This window comes from Phascolarctos cinereus, unplaced genomic scaffold (assembly GCF_003287225.1).
Source record: "Phascolarctos cinereus isolate Bilbo 61053 unplaced genomic scaffold, phaCin_HiC Scaffold_726;HRSCAF=1367, whole genome shotgun sequence".
Lineage (NCBI taxonomy): Eukaryota > Metazoa > Chordata > Mammalia > Diprotodontia > Phascolarctidae > Phascolarctos > Phascolarctos cinereus.
In genome coordinates, this window is record NW_027556098.1 from 389,112,261 (window position 1) to 389,136,062 (window position 23,802).

Below are 23,802 nucleotides of genomic sequence, written 5' to 3' on the forward strand. Positions count from 1 at the left end.
AGCACTGTCTCTCACTCCCCTCCCACCCCGCACACCCCTCTACTCACCACTCCTCCAACGACAAGAATTCCCATGGAGGTTCTGGAGGTCAGGGAGGCCAGGCCAGTGACCATTGAAACCATGAGCTCTTCCTGGGAGAGAGAGTTCTGAGGCAAGGGAGGCATGCTAGGGTTTGCTGGAGTTAAAGGTATGGGACGCTGAATCTAGACAGAGAGAAAGGAAAAAGGGCACATGACTTCCAATCCCGGTGCCCACACCTCAGTGAAATCCCTCCTAACTCCAGAACGGGCTTCCTGACACTGGTGGAGGGATGGGATGTGTGAGTGTGAATTCAACTGCAAACAAAGACAGGGCAAGAGAAGAGGTTTAAAACGCAGCAGGAAGAACGTGAGCGGGACAACTGGAGGAAGAGTCTGAAGGTCCGGGAGAGAGCAGGACGCTTCAGGATGAGCAGCTAGGGTGGTGCCTGCGTGTGCCAAGGTGGAGCGGGGGGGGTCCTCCTCAGCAGAGGTGCCCGAGTGAGGCCGCAGGACACTTGCTGGACAAGCCACTGAGGGGGGTCTCCCACCTGGCTGGGGCTGAGCTGGCCATCATGTCCCCTGAGGGCCTGACTCAGGCTCCGCGAGCTAAGCGGCGCCCTCACAGCCCCTTCCCAACCGAGGAGCCCCTGCCTGCGGGAAGGTTTCTCACCTGGTCGTTATAGCCCATCAAGGCCCGCCGGCTGTTCTTTGGTCCCAGAAACCTATTCACAAGCATAGTCCAGCCAAGAGAAAAGTGGAACTCAATGTCTTCCTGAAAGTCAGCGCACAGCTTGTCACAGTTCAGGTCGTAACTGAGCGAGAAGCACTGTCGTGGCACCAGCATGTCGATCTGACCCCGCAGGGTGATGGGAAGGAGGGGTCTCAAGCCATCTGGTACAAATCAGAGACGGGAGGAGAAGTCAGAACACACCAAATCAGAGCCCTCTGAGACGGACGCCATGGGAGGTGAACGGCAGCTGCCCCGGCAATGTTAGAGAGCGATGGAAAGAACACCTGAAGTTCTGTGGGCACCACAAGACGCAAGGACTGCTGAGCTAACGCAAAGGCAGGCGTCATTCGATGGCAGATTCTGTGTCAGGTTATCATTCAGTACACTCCCATGCCATTAAATTCGCCTAATACTTCCATTACTATGAGGCAACGAGGGGGCACTTGGAATAAGGAGGTCCTGAGTTCAACTCCTGCCTCAGCCATTAAGGGGGTGACCTGGGCAAATCACTCAACATCTCTCCACAGCAGTTAATAACAGCACCCGTTTTCTAGTTTTGTTGTGATGGTCAAATGGGATAACACACAAAGTGCTTTGCAAGCCTTAAAGTGACAGAGATACACATCAAGATATCTTGGCTATTATTGTTATTTCTACTCAGCCTTTTCATACTTAAGAGCTGTCTTTGTCCACTTGCAGAGGTGGATTCTACCCCAATCACCTTCAGTCACCCCGACAGCCCTCCCCTGAACCTCGCTGGAACCCTCACGGTGGTATGGATGTGCTAGGCCAGGGGGAGATCTGTGTGGGCCCAGTGATGGACCCCGTCTGTCTGACAGATGAGCTAAGATCATTTCCAGGAGGCTGGACAAAGGAAGATTAAATAGCAGACCAAGGAGAAGCCTTAGAATCTGCACCCAGGCTGGTGGGAGGCTGTGTAAACACCATCCTTACGGACAGAGGAGGCTGAGTCAAAGTGATTTGCCCATGTTTATACAACTCTTAATGTGTTTCCATGGCAACAGATGGATCTAGAGCTGGCTATAAACTCAAGGTTTCAAGTCAAGCAATCTTTCTACTATCCTACGACACCTTTTTGTGTGAGGCGACGTTGTTAGTGGAGGCCAAAGAGCCAGCCTTTAGGAGCCCCAAGGCATTAGCAAAGAGGGTCAGCCCCAGGCTTTCATCAGTCAAAGTTAAGCCAAGCTTTCTATCTGTAACATGTGGATCCCTCACTGGGTCATGAGGAAGGTAGCAAAGGTAAAAATGGGCCCGGATTCACAACACGCCCTTTGACTGGAGCTGGCTGCCCTTCTCCCTGGTCTTCGGGGCCCACCAACCTATCATGTCCTGCTGCATGGTCTTCAGGGACCCTGTGATGGCATTGGAGCAACGGTCAGACAGGTTGCGGCCCAGCCCCTCCTCAATGTGGCGATGTAACTCCTAGAGGGAAGATGAAGGATCATTGTGAGAGTCACACAAGTTAATGTATGTCAAGCCCCCAGCAACCGTGAAAGCGCCTACAAATGCTAGCTATTATCATTACTAACAAAGACAACCCTAGAGAGGGAGTTTCTTAATCAAAAACAAAGATGCCTGCAGTCTGGAGAGGCAATTCCTGGGAAGCCACACTCCTCAGAACTTGCTTCAGGGCACATCACCCTCCTAGCCTCCAGACTTCTTAAGAAACTGGACACCGCTTCAGACTTGGGGCCTGAGGGGCTGTCCCAGCAGCTGGGGCTGAGTCACTGGCGGGCATCGAGGGCTCCATGTGCTGGCCACCCTGGTCAGGGGGTTGGGAAACTGTCCACTGTATAATGACTCACATTCTTATAAACCTTGAGCACCACTGGAGAGGGATGAAAGTCCATTTGGTATTCATCTACCAGCAAGAGAGGCGCCTGATCTCTTCAGCCATTGCATTAGACACCTACAGGAAACAAAACCAAACCAAAAGTCTGCTGATGCTGTGCACTATTCCACAACGCCACGAGAGCTCCTGCGGCTGGCCACGCTGGACTGAGCCACGACACCCCACAACTCCACTCAAGAGTCCTAAGGCGAGAGTGACAGAACGAGAGCAGCTAGTCCACCCGCATCTTGGTTTGTAGATGAGAAGAAATGACTTGTCTGAGGTCACAGAGCCAATGAACCTTAAAGCCAGAACCCAGACCCAAGCGGATGACAGCAGAACCTGGCTGGGGGATGAACTAGGTGCCCCAGGCTCTCAGAAACCCCTCAGTCTGGTCACTATGCTTGCGGCTTTGTCCTCTCCCTGCCAACATGGGCTGAAACACCCCAGAGTGTCTAGCATCCATATCAAATGAAAATGGAACTGGGAAATATCTAATTAAATAAAAATAATACCACAAAACATTGATAACATTACATGTTGAAGCTGAGTTAATATGCGGCAGTCGGGGGTCCTTAGTGACCCCATTTCTCTCCGAATTTGACCCCACTGCTCTAAGACATAGTCAGTGCTCACCTGTCTTTCCACCTCCTCAGTGATTTGCTTAATTCGAACTCTGAAGTCTTGAGTTAGGAGTTCTAACTGCTTGTCAATGAATCCCAGCCTGTCCTGTCTCTCTTCTCGTGTTTCCTGGCAGTAAACTCTGGAGAAAGAAGGCATCATGAGCCAGCCTGAGAATTGGGGAGTTCACTGACCTATTCATTTTGAAGAACAAATGAGCAACTCTTCTTAGAATTTACAAGTTTTTATCCTAATTATAAGATATATCAGCCTACTGGACTCTCGAATCCTACATCAAGAACATAAAGACAGAGAAGAAGGAAGGGAACAGGAATTTACTAAGCACCTTCTATGTGCCAGGCACTATGTTAAGACCTTTATAAAAATTATCTCATTTGATCCTCACACCAACCCTGGGAGGTAGATGCAGTTATTATCCCCATTTTACAGTTGAGGAAACTGAAGCAAATAGAAGTTAAGTGACTTACCCAGGGTCACACAGCTAGAAAGAATCTGAGGCTAGGTTTGAACTCATGTCTTCCTGACTCTAGGCCCAGCATTCTACCCACTGTGCCACAAGCTTCCTCAATAGTGGAAAAGCACACCTGCTATTACTGCCTATGTGGCACCAAAGAAATGGTGAGGGTTGGGTGGGCAAGAGTCATAAAAACAGGTTTACAACTAGTCTTCTCAGCTCCTACAGGGTACATTCTTACCCCCCACCATGTGCTGGCCATGCAGCAGGTGTTCAAACAGGCCTTGGGCTGACTCTGTGAGGCATGTTTTTAAAATGGACCACCTCACAACTGCTCAGGCTAGCAGGAATAAGTTCCAAACCCACAAATTAATGATCGACAGGAATTTCAAGAGAAGGTTTGACATGGGGTAGTCAAAGAGCATGGAATCAGGCTCACAAGACTCAGCAGAGTCCCAACTCTCAAAATAACTAGTGACCTTAGGCAAGTCACTTGCTCCAGGGGCCTCAGTTTTCTATAAAATAAGGCAGGTAGACTAGATGATCACTGGCATCTGTTCTACAATGTCTTGCATTTAATAGGTGCTCAATAACAGAGAATTTCACCTCTAAAATTCTATTACTCAATTGACAAAAATAATAAATGATGGAATGGTCAATACTGGAGGGGCTATGGGAAAACTAGTCCACTAATATGCTATAGCTGTGAATTTGTCCACCTAATCTGGAAAACAATTTGGAATAATGCAAGAAAACTGAATAAATATTTGCAGTTTTTGACTCAGCATTCCCACCCATGGGCACATACCACAAGTAAGTCTGAGATAGAAAGGGCTGTCTATATATCAAAACATTCCCAGCAATAATTTATATGGTAGGGAAAAGAACCGAGAAACAGCTGTTGAACAAACTGTAGCATAAACGTGTCATGGAATATCATTCATTGGAACGAACAGTTCAGAGAAGTGTGGGAAGACACAGATGAGCCGACACAGAGCTGGGTAAGCTGGCTCAGGAGAACGAGCGTAGCCACCACAGTAATGGAGACGAGGAGCTGCAATGACCAATCTCGGCCCTGGAGGACCCAGAATGACACGGCCCCCACGCACTGCACGGCCCTCCTCCCTCCAAAGCCACGGGAGCGGGCTTCAGATTTCCTCCCCGTCCTCACCGCTGCTCCTGCGCCGCTACGTGCAGAGAGTCCATGATGAGGCGTGCGTCCTCCACCATCTGCTTGGCCCGCACGGTGTGCTGCTCAAACTTGGTCTTCACGGCTGACTGCGATATGCACTCCTAGGAGAGAAGAGCCCTCTGAGCCACGTGCTGCTGGGGCAGGGGCTGGGGGCAGGGCAGGGCAGGATGGGGAAGGGCTTACCTCGAACCTCCGCTCAAAGTTCTGAAACTCAAACATTCTCACTTGAAAGCCTTCGGCCAGGGCGCCTCCTAGGAGAATTGCCCAGTTTTAGCAGGACAAGGATTGAGCCGCTGGTACAAGTCGCTCACACCCACTACCCCAAATCATTCATGTTGTTCACGGGGGATGGGGAAAGGAAGAAAGCCATCTTCCCTAAGGCTCTTCTCGCCTTCTCCGTTACCAGACTAAATAAGCATCGTTAGATTTCTTGGCTTCCCCATAACTGCACAAACAAACGAGGGCACCATTACCTCCTTCTGGCATCCCCTGAGCTTTCTGGATCCTAGCATTGACCACCTCCTTGGCAGACACGAAGAAGATGCGGTCCCCGGCTTGGGCCCGATCCACCACACCCAGTTCATCCACCAGGAAGCTGGTGCAGCGCTCCATGTGTTGCCTCCGGACCTGCAAGAGGCCCGAGCCCCGGAAAAGTGAGGCCCCTCTCTTCTGATCCAGCCAACCAGCCTGGCCCTGGCTGGGACCAGCATACCCCCACGAGGCAGATACACCCCCAAGAGGGAGGGGACGCTATGGAGTTTGGAAACTACAGGTCTGTCACCTTTTCTGATATTTCTACACATGAGAAAAATGAGAGGGGGTTTATAAACTCGCCCAAAGCCAAAAAGCAATTTACTGCTAACACTGCTCTCTCCTCCCTCCTCAATAACCCATTCCTCAGCAAGCCCTACAGTAAGCAAATAGAGACTTTCTTTTATCTAAACGAAGCAAACCAAGCTCTAATTGTGTCTGCCATTCCCATGAAAGTGTAGTGCTGTACATATCCACAGAAACCTTTGATGGAGAGAGGCAGAGAGTCGAGGGCAGTGTCCCTCATCTATCCTCACTACCTGAGTGATCTTGGACAAGTCCCTCAGAGTCTCTGGGCCTCAGTTTCTTTCTCTGTAAAATGGCAGAGTTGGACTAGATGTCCAACAGTCCCTATCAGTTCCACATGCCATCTGCTCTGACATTCTAGGATGCCAGGTGTAGACCATCTGGGGAAAGGGAGTGGAATGGGTAGCTGCCCTGAACCCTGTGGCTTTCCTGCATTGGCTGGATTCATTCCTCCAATGCCAAGGCAGTCTGAAAGCACTCTGAACATCTTCCGGGAAGTGATGAGTTCGTGCCAGGCAGGGCACCACGCACCTCTTCCATGTACTCTGGCTCTGAGGCAGAGGCATCCCAGCGATTGTTGAGGATGAAGATGTTGGGGCGAGAAAGGCGTTCGCTCACTTTGTGGAAGAACTGCTTCTCCTAAACACAAGGAAGCCCCAGCTCAGGGGAGCCCGCCACCACAGCTGGTCACTGAGTGGGGGTGGGAGTGGGGAAGAGGGAAGGGAGGCGAGGGGGAGGAGGAAGGGGTTACCGTCTGCATCAGGGTGGACTCTGAGTTGGCCACCAATACAAACACGTCTGCATCTAGGCAGAACTTGTCGATCCAGCTGTCCAGTTCTGTAGTGACATCAATCCCGGGGCTAAAGATCACAAGAGGAAAAAAGCAGGTCATCACTGTGCAAAGAGAGCAAAGGGGAAAATCATTTCTTCCCCTACCAAAAGAGGAAGAATTAGAAGATTCTGAATCATCCATGCATATGGAGCATGAGCCTACCGAGCAGGGCAAAATCAGGCTCAGCCTTTAGGATAACAGACTGCAAGTGAAAAATCACTCTTAGGAAATGTTAAAATTCAAGCACTGCACCGCACCTCACTACCACTGAATACTGACAAACCTAGAGGTGTGGTGACACTGAGGAGAACCTGGCAGGCAGGCGGATTTTGGCAAGTCCATTTGGAAAACTGTTCCAAGGGCTATTCTAAGTGACAAGAGGAGTGGCCCGAGCGTGGCTAGTCCACCATGAGTTACAGGACCAGCTCCAGCCTGCTTTGTCTCACTAGTCTTCTCACCACCATGAAGCCCTCATCCCTAGAGGCCACAACCCTGGTGTTTTCACTCACCTGTCCATCAGCACCAAGTCATCTTTCAGAAGAGAACACTTGGAATTGGGCCACATCACACTCACCAGGCTGCCAGCATTCAGGAGCTCATCCTGGTGAAGGGCGTGGGCCAGCTGGTTTACTGTCTGTTGGGAGAAGGGAAAGGAAGATGAGGGAAGATTCAAGAGCTGCCTCCTAAATGATCAACCAGCGGGGTGCAGAGTGAGAGCCCGGCACTCGAGAACGGGGCAGAACGGGCCTCAGGAGCCCCCTAGCCTGGCCAACCAAGCAACGCCTCCAGCGAGTGGGCGCCTCCCACCTCCTACGGCAGCTCCAGCTCTGAGGAAGCGTCTCCTGCCCTCGAGCCTGAGTGTGCCCATCACTCATGTGACGGATTCGGGCCAGGAGCACAGCCTCCTCCTTCCGGCCCACGCCGGCCCTCTATGTCTGTACAGACAGGCGGCACGTGCGTCCCTCCTCATCCGAGGGCATGGCAGAGACACGACAGCCGGTGCCATCCTGGACGCCCCTTCTGGACGCTCTGCCAGTCCAACACTAAGATGTGGCACCCAGAGCTGGACACGATGCCAACTACGACAGGCCCAACAGCATCCCTGCGTCAGACCCTCTGTGCCTCCTTCCCTGCAGAAATGCTCCCTCAGCAGCCCTTCTGTGACACATTCTACAACTGCTCGAGGGACTGAAGTCAAACTCCCTGGGGCCATTCTCTTGCTTCTCTTTTCTGAAGATCAGGACTTAGGCTGCTTCTGCAATCCTGCAACACCTCAAAAATGAACAGGCTGGAAACTCGCTAAGATGTTAAGCCATTAGGCAAGTATAAAGATTCAAGCTGCTGCTCCTCCCACCCTGAGGAGAACCAAGGTGCAAACCCCTGGACAAATGCTCACAGGCATTCTGCGTGACGTGAGAAAAAGATCTCAATGCACTTCATAACCGAAATCATCTGAAATGGCATAGGCTCATCCTTCATAGAAAGAAGGTAAATCAAATGACACGGCCAGGGCCACACAAAGAATCAAGAGTAGGTGTCTAGACTCTCTATGGTGTAACTGCCCTTTCACATTCTGGAGAACAATGTCTGAAAGAGGATTTCATACATTCTTCCCTGGAGGGCAGGAGGAAGGCAAGGAGAGGATGCCTCCTGAGGACTAGGGAGCCCTTCTCCAGATCTGCCCACCAACACAACAGATGTCTATCCCACCCAGGACCCAAGGAGGCCCCCAGGGTGCCAGGGCTCCCTTGGGGGCCCTCGTTACCTTGACGCTCTTCTTCTCCTCAGAGCCCTCGGTGAGCAGGAAGGCCTCTTGGCCGTCTGTCCCCTCCACCCGGAGGAAACAGTTGGTGGTGTGGCCAATCCCGGAGGGGAGGACTTTGTCCCAGAGCATGGCATTGATCACGGTGCTTTTTCCATTGCTTGTCCTGGAAGAGATCAGAGGCCCTCAGCGGCCACCCAGCTAGGACTCAAGCACGAGACTGAGTTGTCCGTAAGTCTGGGAACTGCCGCAAGGGGAGCCCACCAAGGGTGCTTCCAGATCTGAAAGCTCTTTGGGGGCCACAAGTTTCTTCTCTTTGTCAGGCTCAATAATCCTAAATGCTTTCTAGTTTTGTCAAGGGTGGAACCCTAAAAATTTTAAATGATTAAAAACTAAACCTGCTCCCCTTTCTTTTCTTTCAGTTTTCAATGCTGTTCCCTAACACTGATCCCTCTAAAAACGTGCAGCCTCGGGCCACATGCAGAGGGAGGATGAAGAGTTCTCCCACAGCCACTACTGAGAGCTGTACATGTTTTCCACATGTGTGGTGGCTCACAAAGCCCCTTCCTCACAACAGCCCAGTGGGGCTGGCGGTACAAGCATTCTCCCGTTTGGTACACCCCAGGATATTAAGTCATTTTAAAAATAGCTCCCTCTTGCTGACTCATTCAGCCATGGCTTCCACCTCCTTCCACCCTCTCTGTGCCCGGCCCACACCGGAAGCTTTGCCACCACTCACGCTCTCCTTTTCATGGCATTTCACAACAACTTTCTCTTTACTCCAGTGACACCATAACGTATTGCTTTACTGTTATGTGCTTCGTGCATTTATCGGGTAATACTGTATCATGCTGTCATGTGTTGGGTTCTTATTCTCCCAACTAGACAGTTACACTTTCTATATTCTTCTAGCACCTACTGCTCTGGGCTCTGTACAAAGCAGGTGCTTAACAAACATTTATGGAACAGAGTCAAATATCCAAAAATATCCAGTACTATTAACCCGCTATGGCTAGAATGAAGTGAACTGAGGGGCTGAGAGGCTAAATCACTCGCTCCCCCTGCTCCCTAAGGAATGAGAAGCAGAGCTGACATTCTCAGACTGCTCACGTGTGTTCAGTCTGCTGATGAAGCCTGGCTTAGCCTTAACCTCTTTTATTTTAAAAGGGGCTCTCTAGACTCCAAGGCAGAATGAACAAAACAACCCAGTGGGCCTTGGGACCCTCGGATTGAGTTCTGGGCTTGTGTGGACCATCAGGTAAACCAAGGAAAAGGGCTGAGGGCGGCGAGGACTCACCTGCCAAAAAAGGCCACCTTCATGTGCCGCCGGGCCAAGACCTCACTGATGCCCTTCACTTTGGACAGGTAGGCCTTGACCTCCAGCACCTGCTCCTCAGTGGTGACCGGATCAAGCTCGACATTTCTGTGAGTGTCTGTGGGAACAAAATGAAGGCAGAGTCAGACGTGCAGGAGAGGCACTGTGGCTAATGGAAAGACTCTGGAGCCAGAGGAGCTGGGTTCAAATTCTGCCTCTGACTTTTTTAACTGTGAGCCTTTGCTCTTCTCAGCACTACAATGATCCCAGACATCTCCAAAAGACTCGTGATGGAAAATGCTGCCCACCTCTGGAGAAAGAACCACAGAATCTGAAGGCAGACTGAAGCAGACTATTGTCACTTGTGGGGGGTTTTCCCCATGGTTTCCCGTTTTTGTTCTGTTTCTTCTTTCACAACATGACTAACGTGGAAATATGTTTGAGATGATTGCACATGTATATCCTATATCAGATTGCTTGCCATCTTGGGGGGGGGGAGAAAAATTCAGAACTCAAAAACATATTAAAAATAAATGTTGAAAACTATCTTCACACGTAATTGGAATACATAAAATACTATTCACAAAAAACAAGCAAAAAAACAACTTGTGAGCCTCTGGGCAAATCACCCAACCTTCCTGGGCCCCAGTGCTCCGTAAATGAAGCCCAGATGGCCATGGAAATTCTTACTTAGCTCTGGGTCTAGGATCAGTAAAGTTAAGTTTGATAGGATGTTTTTTATTAATAAACGAAACAGGGGCAGGTAGTCAAAACAATTCCAGAAGAAAAACATTAATGATAGCCTCAAGCTATGAAGCACCCTTGAGAAGAGATATAAGCATTCTATGCCTTTATTATCTCATTATTTCTCAGAAGTATGGAAGAAGGAGAGACAGTAAGGATAAGCCCAACTTTCTAGACAGAGAAACTGAGGCAGTGGCAGATACTGGAAAAGAATTGAGGCTTGTCTCGTTCTTAGCAGATTGTAGAACTCAACTCCCAGTTAGCTGCGCTAAGTAAGGGAGGAGAAGTCAGTAAATCTTCAGAACTCCTTCACACACTCTGACATACCATCAGGCTGACACACCCCAGATTCTTTGCACACTCCAAAAGCATCTGAAACATGCTAATTGGCACACATGAAGTAGGTGGCCCTGGCACACGACTCATTGCTAATGCCAAGCAGGCAATGCCAGAAGCTAAAAAGCCAACACCATCTCCCGGCCCATGTGCCCAAGGTCAGATACCTCTCCCTTTTATAGCCATGCGCTTAATGTGACAGCAGTGACTGGAGCCTCTGGAATGTCTGTCTAACTGAAGAGCAGGAGCCCTGCTGGCTGGACACTAGGTGCTGTGTTAAAAACAAACTCACAAAAGCAATGTCCGATGCCATCATGAGTTCCCCATGCTAGTATTAATCCAGGCTAATTGAGAGCACATTCTGGGGTCTGGTGGGCTCTGCTCTTCCTGCCAGCCCTTCCCACTGAGAAAGGTCAGTGCTATCTGATAAGACAAACACCTGGAAGACCCCATCCCTGGAGGCACGGTCCAAACAAAAGCCTTCATCAAATCCACAGTAGTTTATGCCAACAAGCTGGGCCCAGAAGTAAATAACAGGATAGATAATTCTTGGCAAATCACACAGTGTTTTTCAGTAATTTCTTCTCTGTCACAAGACCTCATCTTTTAAAAACCAACACTCCCCTGAGATGCTACATGGCTTTGAATCATGGAAAAAGAGGATTTAAAAATCAAAACTTCAGGTGATCCAAAGGACAAGAAAAAACCAGAGTGGACATGAGCCGGCTACAGCGTGCACCTGACAACTCAAGCACAAACAGGCTTCTACAAGAGACGTCCCTCTGGAGCCAGAGATCACTTTCAAGTCTAGGAATCCTTTCCAAACACTGTCTCGTTTGAGTTTCTTAGTAACCCTGTGAAGTAGGTGCTATTGATAGTACTGTGCCCATTTTACAGATGAGGAAACTGAAGCTCAGAGACATGCCTTTCTCAAGGTAACATGTTTAATAAGGATCAGAGGTGAGATCTGAACCCGAGGTTTTCCTGACTCACAAGCTCAGGCCCTGCTCAGGACTCATGTTGGCTGGGTAACCATGGGAAGCACTTTTATAACTTCTCACTCAGTAGCTTGAGCAATTCTTAAGACTATAAGGTACAAAGGAGTGGCCTCTCCGCACCAGTGGAAGGACTTCCCCCCACTGGAAGTTTCTTACACCAATGAGGCCTGGACAAAACTTCAGACTGACCAGAAGAGGAGGTGGGGCAGACCAGTCATGCAGTGAGCTGGGAGGCTACCCAGAATTCACACGGAACCAGAATAATGAGAGAAAGGCTTCCATTGTGTAAGATGGCTTGCCTGTGCAGCACTCACTGCTGGCTTGGGAGCTGGACTGAGGCGCCCCACGGGTAACATGAGGCTCCCCTGCCAACGTGTGGGCAACAGCCCAGAGCATCTGCTGAGAGCAAAAGAGAGCTCAGAGGTCACCTGTCCGGCCCCGCCTTCCTCTCTTTAAAGATGAAAGGTCACAGAGGTTGTAAACAGCAGTGGCCCTGGACTCTAAGTCCTCTGGTTCTAAATTTAGCCACTGTTCGACTCCATCATCCAATGGAATCATAGAATGGCAAGGCTGAAAACACCCTGGGAGATCCTCTGAGCCTTGCCATTGTGCCTCAGCTGCCTTTCCTAGAACATCCCCCTGCCCAGTTCCTTCTGGGCCAGCCAGCCTTCATTCCCCATCCTGGTTTGCTTCTAATTTTGTCTCCATCTCCCCCAAGCAAAAACCCACCCATTTTCCACTCCCTTCTGAATGTTGTCTTCCCTAGTTAGAAGGTAAGCTCCCTGAGGGCAGGCAATGTCTTTATGCTTGACTGTGTCTCTCCAAGTGCTTAGCTTAGCCTGCCACATAGTAGGTACTTGATAAATGCTAGCTGCCTGCCTGCCAGCCCTTTCATATCACAGGAAATGCAGCTGAAGACAGATCAAATTTAGTCACCGAGCTGCAAGACTTCACAAAGTGAGACCATGCTAACAAGAGAAGACACATGATCCATTCAGAGAAACAGAGACGTGTTTAAACCTTTCTATTGCGTACAGGCCAGGAGGCAGCAGAACCCTGAATCTTGACCTGGCTTCAGATCCGAGCTGTTAGTCACCACCTGAGTGACCCCATTCAGGTAAGGCCACCTCTGCCCACCACACGGGCCTCCTGGGTAAGAGGGGTTAGATTCTGGAGCCTCCAGGAGCCCTTCCAGCTCAAGTCCATGACCCTGATTAACAGCTGCTACAGCAGGGGCAGGGAGACTGAGGGGAGGGGAGAGACGCCCAAAAGGAGTAACTGTCCAAGTTCTCCCTCTCCTCATCAGTCTGGGACCAGAAACTGTCCCCAAATTAGAAGCTGGCCTATAAGATGAAGCGCATTCGTTGGCCAGGCCTAATGCTGGATCTGGACTCAGATGACCTGGGTTTGAATTCCAGGTTATCCACTCACCACCTCTGTGGCCTTATGTGAGTCTCTGGCCTTCAACTGGGTCATCTGCCAAATGAAGGGGCCGGGCTAGGTCCCTCCCAGGTCTTAATCCTAGGATCCCGGGCCATGGTTTCCTAAGGAATCTAAATCCCAGCCAGGGGGATGGGAGGCAGTGACCGAAGCAGCAGCCTCCACCCTCACCAAGCTCTCAGAAACCTTTTTAATGCTGACCATAAGTGTGGGGATGAATCCACAAGACAATGGCACCAAACATCCTGTCAGGACTAAATAAAACGCTCAGAGCGCTACTTACCCTCTAGAAAGGTGGCACTCTCCTGAATGTACGCCCCCAGCTGTTCAAAAATACCATTGATCTTCTTCTTGGCGGTGACAAAGTGCTTGAGTGGAGACGCATTCACCTCGGCCATGTGTCTTTTGTCCTTCTTGATTGAAATGATGGGGTTGGAGTGAGAGAAGATCAGGGACATCGCGCTGTGGAGAAAAGCAGTCGGTGAGGCCGACACGCCACGTGCCCCCACACTCCTGGAAGAGGCCTCAGGGGTCCTCTACTCCGACCCCTCATTTTATAGAGGGGAACCTGGAACCCAAGATGTGAAGTGAATTGTGCAAAGTCCCCCAAGCGGCAAGCGCTAACACGATTTGAACTCACATTCCAGGACTGCCAAGTTTACTTTTCTTTCCACCGTACCACACGGTGCTCTACATCAAATAGCTTCAGGCAGGCTGTTTTTTTTTTCTGGATTGGAGGAAGGAGACCTAAATAACTATTTCCAGAGGCTAGACTCCTCTTTGATCCTTTCCCATAAAGCAGAGAGTAAAATTAGCTTCCAATTGCTTGATCTTAGCCATCATTCAGATGACGCAGAACTAACTCTGAAAAGAACCTGGGAAAGGCAAGGTCAAAAGGATCTGAGCTGAGACCTGAGGAAAGGACCATGGAGATGACCAGATCTCCTACCGGAGACCTAAAATCAATGTGGAGGGACCCTCAGCCTCCTGACTCAGCTGTCAGAACCTCGTGGGGGGCATTCTGAGCAAATCATGAACTCCCTAAGCTTCCAGGAGAGGCTCTGTCAAGTGAGAAAGAGAATAGAGCTACCTTCTCTAATCTGCACGGAGGCGATCTGGTATAAAACCAATAATAAAAGCCTGCCCTCTGGACTGCATTCCTGGCAGCCCGGTGAAGGAGCCCAAGCTTTGCTGTGCACCCAGCCTGGCCAGGCCCATTCAGTCTCCCAGGACACATAACACATCTAGAGGCGGCTCTGCTCAATGTCTGTGCTTGTGACAGACAGCGTGGCCTCCGGCAGCACCTGACACGAAGCTAGCTGATATGCTGAAGAGCAGCAGTAGGAACCAAACCATCACAGAAAGAAACGACGGGCTAAATCCAGTAAGACAGAGCTCAACGGGCCTAAACATAAAGTCGTGTGCTTGGGTTCCAAAGAAACCACCACACAAGCACAGAATGGGGAAGTGTGTCTCCCTTGTTAGGACACCAAAAATGTAATATGGCACCTGAAAAACCCAGTTGGATTCCTGATTGCCCTAAAAGAATCTAGAACCTGGAATGAGAGAGAAGTCAATCACACTGCACTCTGGACCCTGGTCAGACCCTGTCAGACGTACTTGGGGAATGCCAGTTCTGAACATGCGACAGCGACCACCTGGAAACCACCAGAGCAACAATAATGAGGAGGAGGAGGAGAAGAGTCACAAGCATGCCAGTAAAGATTAACTGAAGGGAACACGAGTGGTTAGCCTAAAAAGAAGCCTTACGGAAGAGGAAATCACTATGTTTCAACATTGAAAAGGGCCATCATAAGGCCACAGAAGCAGACGTGCTTTCTTGGCCCCAGAGGACAGAACCAGGGCCAATGGATGGCAGCGATAGGGAGGTGGACTTCAGCTAGACAGAAAGAAAGCTTCCCGACAACTGGAGCCATCCAAAAGGGGAAGAGCTGCCTCAGGAGGTGGATCTGCCCATCGCCAGAATGCTTTGTGCAGGCTGGAGGACCCCTAGCCGGGCACGTGGTGCAGGGAAGCCGGACGCAGGTACGGGAGAGGCCAGGTGACCTGGAGGCCTGATCCAGCTCTAAGATTCTACAGCACTGGAGTCTAGGAACTGCTAGTCATCTATGGCCAACGTGCTAAGTGAGCACTCCGCCCCAGCACAATCCAACTCCAATCTACCTTTGCCAAACTCCCAACAAATACTGCCTGAATTCACAATTTCATCTCCACACTTCTGCACAGGCTGCCCCCAAGGACTGGAACAACTCACTGTCTCACCTTTTCCTCCTAAGAATTCCCAGCGCTCCCCAAGGTTCGTTTGGGCTTCATCCTGTCCTATTCTCTCGGTTTTTAGCACTTTTTCCGCCTTCAAGCTGCCTTGTATTTACTTGTCCATACTGTACTCCCCTAGAATAACAAAGCTGCTGAAAGTGGGAACTCTCCGATTTGCCCATTTCCCTGACACCTAAGCAATGTTATGAATGTGGCAGAGGCAAAAAAAAGGAATCTCTTTCTAAAAGCACTATTATGGTTCAGCTTCAGCCCCAGAAGTTACATTCTTGACTACCCAAATGATGTCGGATGGAAAAAGAAAAGGCAGATCAGATACCCCGGCAAGGATCCCCAAGGGCCAATCAGAACTCAGAATAGGGGGTGAGGGGGACAGGACCTGTTGATAACCACTGCAGACATCTTCAGACAGCATACTCTTTTACCTCTGCTACCCAGCAGGTAAATGCCTCCTTGCCAAGGTTCTCCTGTCTCTGCCAGCTGCTCCACTTCCCCATTCCTGCTCTCAACCTTGCAAGGGATAGGGAAATACAACATGAAGCCACACCCAAAGGGGTGGGGGGCGGTGACTGTAGTATGGACAGCATTGGAGCTGCTCACTAGTATCTGTAAGAAACTCTCTCAGAAGTGGAAAGAACATCTAGGAAGAGTAGATGACAAGAGACTGCCAAAATCAATTCGAAGGAACAGATGGAAAGAGCGAAGCAGAGTGAAGAGATGAGGAAAAACCTCAAGTGAGGCAAGGAGGAAGGCAGCAGACTGGACTCCTGGAGGAGACACGACTGATCCCACTTCACTTACCACTACCGTTTCTTTCCTAGGAGTCTCCTAGGGTTATGGAGCTACTTTCTTTTCCTTGGAAGTCACCCAGAAGACTGAACAAGGAAAAAATCAGCTATATACTGAACAGAGAAAACTGGAAACAATATGAGGCCACACTCTTCCACTTCATAGGGGCCAAAGGTCTGTTGTGTGATCAGACTCCAGAAAGAAGTCCTTAGCCCATAGTAGCTGTACTCACAGCTGTGCAAGGGCTGGGCAGACTATACCCACACTGTAGGAAAAATCAGGCAAACCGGGCAAAAAGCCACACAACTGAGGAAGAAAACAGGCACACATAAAGGATGCTAGAGGTGGATTGTTTTCACAAGGCTGACATCATGAACTCTGCTGGCCTGGAAAAGAAGGGAAGGATCTGGGCATTTCTCACCTTCACAAGCTGCTGTGATGAATCCACCCAGTCCCCAGAACTGTCAGAAAGAAAGGGGGAGCAGTCACCAGGAGGCTTGGGCCGGGACCAGGCCCCTCTAATCAGGTTAGGACACCCAAATTCCAGAGTATCAAAACATATTTCCCTCCCCATCTCCATCAACCCAATACCTGGCCTTGAGGTAAATCCCTGAAGTCAGAGTCTTGTAATAAGACAACTTTCCCTATAAGAACTAAATACTTTTTGCCCAGAAGACAAACTACTTCTGGAAGTAGGTTGCTGAAAACTAGTTGGCATTTATAATGAGGTGCTTTTTAGTGATCTGGTGATTATTTGTGAGACTTAAGGGCTTGAAACGAGAAGCATTAGTATATGGCAAAAGAAAACTAAAAGGCAGATGAGTTACCCAAGGAAATGAAATGAAAGCAGCTCAGTGAAAATGTAAAATTCTTAGATATAAAGGGAGTGAGAAAAAACTTACAACTCCTTAGAGTTTTCATTCCTCAGCAGTGAATGTCCTCACAGTACTCCTAGTTGCTGCCCTCAACTAGTCTTGGAAACACCTGGGATAGGAAGCGTCTCCCTGCTCCCTTGGCTATCTTAGCCAACCCAGTCAAGCCCCTGATCTGCCACAAATTAATTCTCCTTAATCAGGAGAAACATTAATTTCCTCAACTCCCCAATTCCCATGAAATCTAACTGGCTCCATTTGACTGAGCTGCTTGCCCTCTGGGATTTGTAGTTGGTCAAAAAATACTTGTTAAGGACCTACTATGTTCTAGTCACAGTACTAAGGGCTGGAGAGGTAAATAAGAAAAAGACAGTCTCTGTCCTCAAGGGGCTTAACAATATAAGGGGGTGGCAGTGGGGTAGGGGGTGAGAGTGGGTAGGGGTAGGGGTGGGGTAGGGACAATAACAGAAAAGGAAATTGTAGTCAGAGTAATAGCCTAGTAAGCTTATATCCTTGGCAGATATGTCCCATTTTCTTAAGTTAATAATGAACTCTTAGCCTAACCTGAATGCATCACCTAATATTTGGGGCTCAGGATCTCAAGTATGAATTTATTCTACAAAAGGAAGCTAAGAATGTGGCAGAATAAACAAAAGTATACAAAGCTTCCCTTTCTAGCTCTGGAACTCCTCACACTTGCTTCCTCCCACACCACCCCTTCAACTCTTCAGGGAGGACCTGAGAGTTTCCCACTTCCAGGAAGGCTTCAGGCAAGCAGGGCCCTTCCCCTAGGCACATAGCAGATAACAGTCTTATAATTTCAGAAGGTAGAGAATGCCTGGGTGCCATAGATAATATGCTGACTTTGGAGTCAGAAAGACCTGAATTTAAATTCTGCCACTGAAACTTAACTGTGTGACCCTGGGCAAATCATTTCATGTCTATGTGCATCAGGCCACTCTCTAGAGAATACCTACTAAATCATATGGGTCAGATCTGTTCATAATGCTAAGGAATTCCTTAGTACTGTAGACCAAGGGCTGTCACATTGCTTAGAAGATAAAGTTCAGCTGAAGTTGGAAACCACCAACTTCACTTTAAGAAGGCTTTATCAGAACAAACCCAATTCTATGTTCCAATTATCATTAGTATGATCTACTCCCAGGTAATCATCAGGCTAGCTCATACCTGAGTTTAATTGAAGTCAGTTAGGTATCTGGGGATGTAAGAGGGAGAATGAAGCAAAAATCTCTCGTGTGGCTTTGGGTATGAAATGCAATGCCTGAATTCACACCATTTTCTTACCCAATTTTATGCAGAGCAACTTCTAGCAGGAAAAGAGAAAAAAAGGATCCACAGGACCGTCCACCAATGTAACTGATACAGAGAGGGAGAAGCTGAGAAATTAAAACGGAAAAAAAAAAATGAAAAGAATGGAGATGAAGGAGAGTTTTTTCCAGGCAAAGTTAGGAAATGAACAATATGGAAAAGATGAAGAATCACAACACTGGAGAGAAGAGAGAGACCAGGAAAAGAGAGATCTGCCAGAGTATTTTTGATTCCAATGCTTACTTTCCTTATTTCACAACATATTAAATCAGTTCCATTTGGTTGGAGTGAAATAACATTCGGCGGATGCCCTAGATAGCAGAACTAGCTCACAGGACAAAAGGTCTGACCCAACTTGGTTTCCTCTCACAAAGACAGAAAGGATTCCAGTGTGAAATCACCCTATGCCAAGACTCAATTCAAGGGGCCCTTCACTGGATCTGTGACATTCTCCTAATCTCGTTTACTTCCAGCCCAGGGCTGCACGTACAGCCTCCGCTGTTCCCCTACAGCTTAAGGCAGCACAGGCCCCAAGAAACCAAGACCTACTTTTCGAGAGGTGGATTGTTTTCACAAGGCTGACATCATGAACTCCGCTGGCCTGGAAAAGAAGGGAAGGATCCGGGCATTTCTCACCCTCACAGGCTGCTGTGATGAATCCACCCAGTCCCCAGAACTGTCAGAAAGAAAGGGGGAGAAGTCACCAGGAGGCTGGGGCCGGCACCAGGCCCCTCTAATCAGGTTAGGACTCCAAACGAAAACCACCCCTGGGCTCATATAGGCCTCTTGCAAGGACACATGCCAGCAAGCTGGGGTGGAGAGCAAGGGCAGGGACTGACTGGAGGAGCTCACTAACCCTGGGGCATCACAACACACCTGGGCTGGGCACATGTGCATGCCATGTACCCAAGAAAGAGCACAGGAGGGGAGCCTGGCACGGGGGAAGAAGTTGGCATGGGAGAGTGGGTCCTGGAAACGGGGGCGGGGGGCCTGGTATGGAGGGGAAGGGGCTTGGCACAGAGGAGGGGCACGGATACGGAAAAGGGACCCGGCATGGGGGGAGCCTGGCGTGGAGAAGAGGGGGCCTGTCACGGAGGGGGTAGCACTGATACGAAGGGAGGAGCACTGATACGGAGGGGGGCCCGGCATGGGGGCGGGAGGGGTCGCATGCAGGGCAGAATAGGGAGGGTCCAGCACTGGGGAAGCCGCAGGAGAGGAGGGGCCGCGGGCCGAGAATGCGGGCCTGGCTGGGGCTGGGGGATGCGAGCGGAGGCCTGGGGGCTCAGCGCCGGCCGCGCCCCTCGGCCTTCCCCCGCAGCGCTGCCGCGGCCCGCGGTCACTCACACTCACCTTCACCTTCTCGGAGCCGTCGCCGCCATGATGCGACGTGACGTCATCAGGCCGCGTCAGGCCGTGGAGGGGAGGGGCGCGTCACTCGCTGCCCCCAACCACCGCACACGCCCCGACTTCCCGCTTCGGAGTCGGCAGCTGGAGCTGACCGGAAGATCTCCACGAGCTCCGCGAGGGTCCAGAGTGGCCCCAGCGCTTGCGGGGCGCAGCCTTTCGTCCAGGCCCTGCGGCTCCACTGGGCGCTGGCCGTGACGTCACTAGAGTGGCCCGCCGTGCACCCTGGGAGTCGTAGTTCTGAACGAGTAGGGAGTCCCTCTTCGAGGGGCGGGGCTCGGGGTCCGCAGGGATTGTCAAGGGCGAGGCAGCCCTGGAAGAGAACCAGGTCTAGCCTGACCAGGCAGGGCTTCTGGGCCTCACCGCTTTTGTGCACCCACCCTGAAAGGGGGAAGCTTAGGTGCAAATCATCACGCATTATTAAGTGTGCAACACAGAATTTATGCAAATATGCACAGTTGTGATGGGGATGGGATCTGAACCCCTGAAGGGAAAAGAGCATGTCTTTGGGTTCTGGATCCTAAAAAGGAAAAGCCCTGAATTCTCCCATACTTTTCAATAGCCTAGATCACTGGTGCCTCCACCCAAGGCATCTGGCCCACCCCAGCCCACCTTAATTAGCTTACTTGACACTCCTTGATCCCATCTAGACCCCTTTCTCTTTTTCCTCTGGACCACCCCAGGTTACTCGCCACTTCTAGATCCCATCCAGATCTTCCCACCATCTTTCTGTATAAAAACATCCATTTTATCCTCAGCAAATATGCAGATTCTTAAAATCTGGCTCGCTTCTATTGGCTTCACAAAGACAGCAGACTCAGTAGAAGTCTGGCCCGCTTCTATTGGTGTTACAATAAGCTGGCCACTTAACTGAAAGAAGGCTTGAGTGGTCGAATTCTTTGGAGGCAGACCTCCACCTTATACCCTTGGATTTGGGGGTTCCCAGCACCCCTAGACCACAACAGTTGGAGGTCCCACGTTCAAATCCTGACTCTATACCTGACCACCAACCTAAATGACTTTGACCACTGGACCTCAGATGCATCAGTTGTAAAATAAGGATAATATTTGTACAAAGTACCTATTGTTGCTACTTGCTACAAATATTATATAGACATAAAGAGATATAGACATATACATATATATAAAATAATGTATACTATATAGTATATAGTATACATTTTGTGACTCCATTTGGGGTTTTCTTGGCACAGATAGTGGAGTGGGTTGCCATTTCTGTCTCCAGCTCATTTTATAGATAAGGAACTGAGGCTAACATGGCAAAGTGACTTGCCCAGGGTCACACAGCTAATATGTGTCTGAGGCTGGATTTGAACTCAGAAGATAAGTCTTCCTGACTCAGATCTGGTGCCCTATGCACTATGGCGCCACCTAGCCACCCTATAGCATATGTTATATATACTATACAACATACTATGTTTACTATATCTATATATTACCTATACACTTAATGGTTGGGTATCATGATCAAATAAGATCATAGTCATGAAGCTCTCTGCAGACCTCAGGGTGCTTATTTTTTATCTGGGCAGACAATAGTCTTCATGTGGTAGAAAGTACCCTGGGTTTAGAGCCAGAATACCAGAATGGGAAACCTGGTTCTGTTGCTTACTAGCTGTGTGACCCAAGAAAAAGTCTGCCTTGCTGAGCCTTAGTTTCCTCATCTGTAAAAAGAGTTTCCCTTCAAGTTCTAAGCCCTGTGATTCCATAGAAGAGAAGAATGTCAGTTGGTGATGCTTTTTTTGAAAGAGGTGGTGGACTACAGTTGTGGAATGAGGCGTACATTTTCAGACACAGCCAATGAGTTGATTTTGTTTTGTTTGACTGCCTTGTTATGAGGGAGGTTTCTAGGTCGGAAGGGTGAGTCATTGGAAAGTAATAGGGATGTACAATTTAAAAAGAGTACCCACAAACCTTTTTAAAATGAAGATGACAACTCGGCTACTGCAGCTTGATGGAAATAACTCCTTTTCTTTGTTCTATAATCCTATGCTTACCGAGCAACATTCTGACCTCTGATCTGGTCTCCTGCCTTCTGCTGTTATCTTTGCTAGACATAGCTTCCACTATAAATTTGTAACCTGGCATTCTGGGTTACATAGAAATCGGGACCTTGTGAGCTTGCTCAGTATGAATCAGCTCCCCTGAGCTTGCTCCATCTCTGAGTAGAATAAAAAAGTAGACTTTACAGAGCTGAGGATGATGACCCCATGGTCTCAGGTGACCAGCCTAAATAGCCAGCTGACCACCTGGTCTCACCCCAAACTCTCTCATTTCAAAAGGGACTCAAAAAACCATCTGATTCAGGCTCTAGCCTTCAGGCAGATCAGAAGTTATTATCCCTATTCTGCAGGTGAAATTATTAAATACCAAAGAGGTTAAGTCATTTCCCAAAGGTTACGCAGCTAAATACTGATAGAGCTTATAGATAGACACAGAGACCTGCTATTTCTCAAGCTCCCCACCAAAGAGAAAGAATTTCCTGTTCACCTGTTGTTTACTAGCGGAAGGTGAGACCTGGTGGAAGGAGCTCCCAGGCTGTGAGAAGCCTGGAAGCAGGAAGGACACCAATTCCAATTATCCCCCACTCTCCCCTCCCCTAAAAAGACGGTGAAGGACTCGGTGAGGGGGGTGCTTTATATTTCTACGTATAATAACTATGAGCACTGATTTTGAGTACTTGGAGGGCCATCATGGGGAAACCGGACTTACTTTGTTTTGCTTGGCCCCAGAAGGCAGAAGCAAGAATAATGAGGGGAAATCACAGAAGGGCAGATTTTGCTTTGATGTTGGGAAAAATGTCCTAATAATCCAGGCTATCCGGAAGCAACGTGGACTGCCTCAGAAGGGCCTCAATGGAGGACTAGAAGAGTGACTGCTTGTCAGGGATGTGGAGAAGTGATTCTTGGTCGGACCCCACCCCCCTCCCCCGAGGTTCCTTCCTACCTGGAGATCTTGGGTTCCCTCCACAGCATCCAGCACAGTGCTAGGCACCTAGTCACACAGCATAGATCATATCATAGTTCTAGAGCCAGAAGGGGCCTCAGGGACCATCTGGTCGAATTCTCTCATTTTACAAGTGAGGAAACTGAGTCACAGGGCAGCTATGTGATATAATATCTTTAGGGCTAAAGCTGGAAGGGACCTTAGAGTGCAGGACCTAGAGTTAGGAAGACCTGAGTTCAAATCCAGCCTCAGACACTTAATAGCTGTGTCACCCTGGGCAAGTAACTTTGCCCCTGCTTGCCTCACTTTCCTCCACTTTGAAATGGGGATAATAATAGCGCCTACCTTCCATAGTCGTTGTGAGGATCAAATGAAGAATATTCATAAAGTGCGTAGCGCAGTGCCTGGCACATAGCAGCACACCACAGAAATGCTATTATTATTATATTTTACAGATGAGGAAGCTGAGGCCCAAGGCAGTGACGTGATTTACAGCATCACCGAACAAAAACTGAGAGGGACCGTAGGACCCTTTAGGCCACCTCCACCCTCAGCTTTACAGACAGGAAACTAGCAGATGGTACCTCCCTATCAGCTGAATTTAATTATTCAGTCAACGCAATAACATCCTGTCTCTGACATCAGTGCCAAGGATTGTTCTGGGGAATGGCTGCGTTCCCTGAGGTCAACCTTGTGGGATTAAAGACTTCCTCTGAATGTCCCTAACTCCCCAGCATAGCAACAGCTGCTTCTTTAACTGCCTAGCTGAGGCCCTTTATTTTATTTACTAATTTATTTATTTTAAGTGACTTGCTCAGGGTCATAGAGCTAGTAAGTGTCAAGTGTCTGGTCTGAGGTCACATTTGAACTCAGGTCCTTCTGACTCTAAGTCTGGTACTCTATCCACTGCGCCACCTAGCTGCCCTGCTGAGGCCCTCTAAAAGTAACACCCCCAAAACACACATATACATATGCACTCTCAGATCATCTCA

At 49.3% G+C, this 23,802-nt stretch overlaps 1 protein-coding gene across 1 annotated transcript in view; it reads right to left on the reverse strand.

Moving 5' to 3' along the window:
• MFN2 (mitofusin 2) overlaps positions 1-20,024 on the reverse strand; it is a 32,712-nt gene extending 12,688 nt beyond the window's left edge. The window contains 18 exon segments of the mRNA XM_078145672.1: positions 48-203; positions 691-911; positions 2,091-2,193; positions 2,577-2,641; positions 2,644-2,680; positions 3,239-3,365; positions 4,870-4,991; positions 5,074-5,141; positions 5,364-5,517; positions 6,259-6,366; positions 6,479-6,587; positions 7,069-7,193; positions 8,325-8,487; positions 9,619-9,754; positions 13,438-13,616; positions 18,416-18,507; positions 18,989-19,115; positions 19,790-20,024. Coding sequence (XP_078001798.1) covers positions 48-203; positions 691-911; positions 2,091-2,193; positions 2,577-2,641; positions 2,644-2,680; positions 3,239-3,365; positions 4,870-4,991; positions 5,074-5,141; positions 5,364-5,517; positions 6,259-6,366; positions 6,479-6,587; positions 7,069-7,193; positions 8,325-8,487; positions 9,619-9,754; positions 13,438-13,612 — 1,869 coding nt within the window. The 5' untranslated portion in view covers positions 13,613-13,616; positions 18,416-18,507; positions 18,989-19,115; positions 19,790-20,024.
• Positions 20,025-23,802: the final 3,778 nt, after the last annotated feature.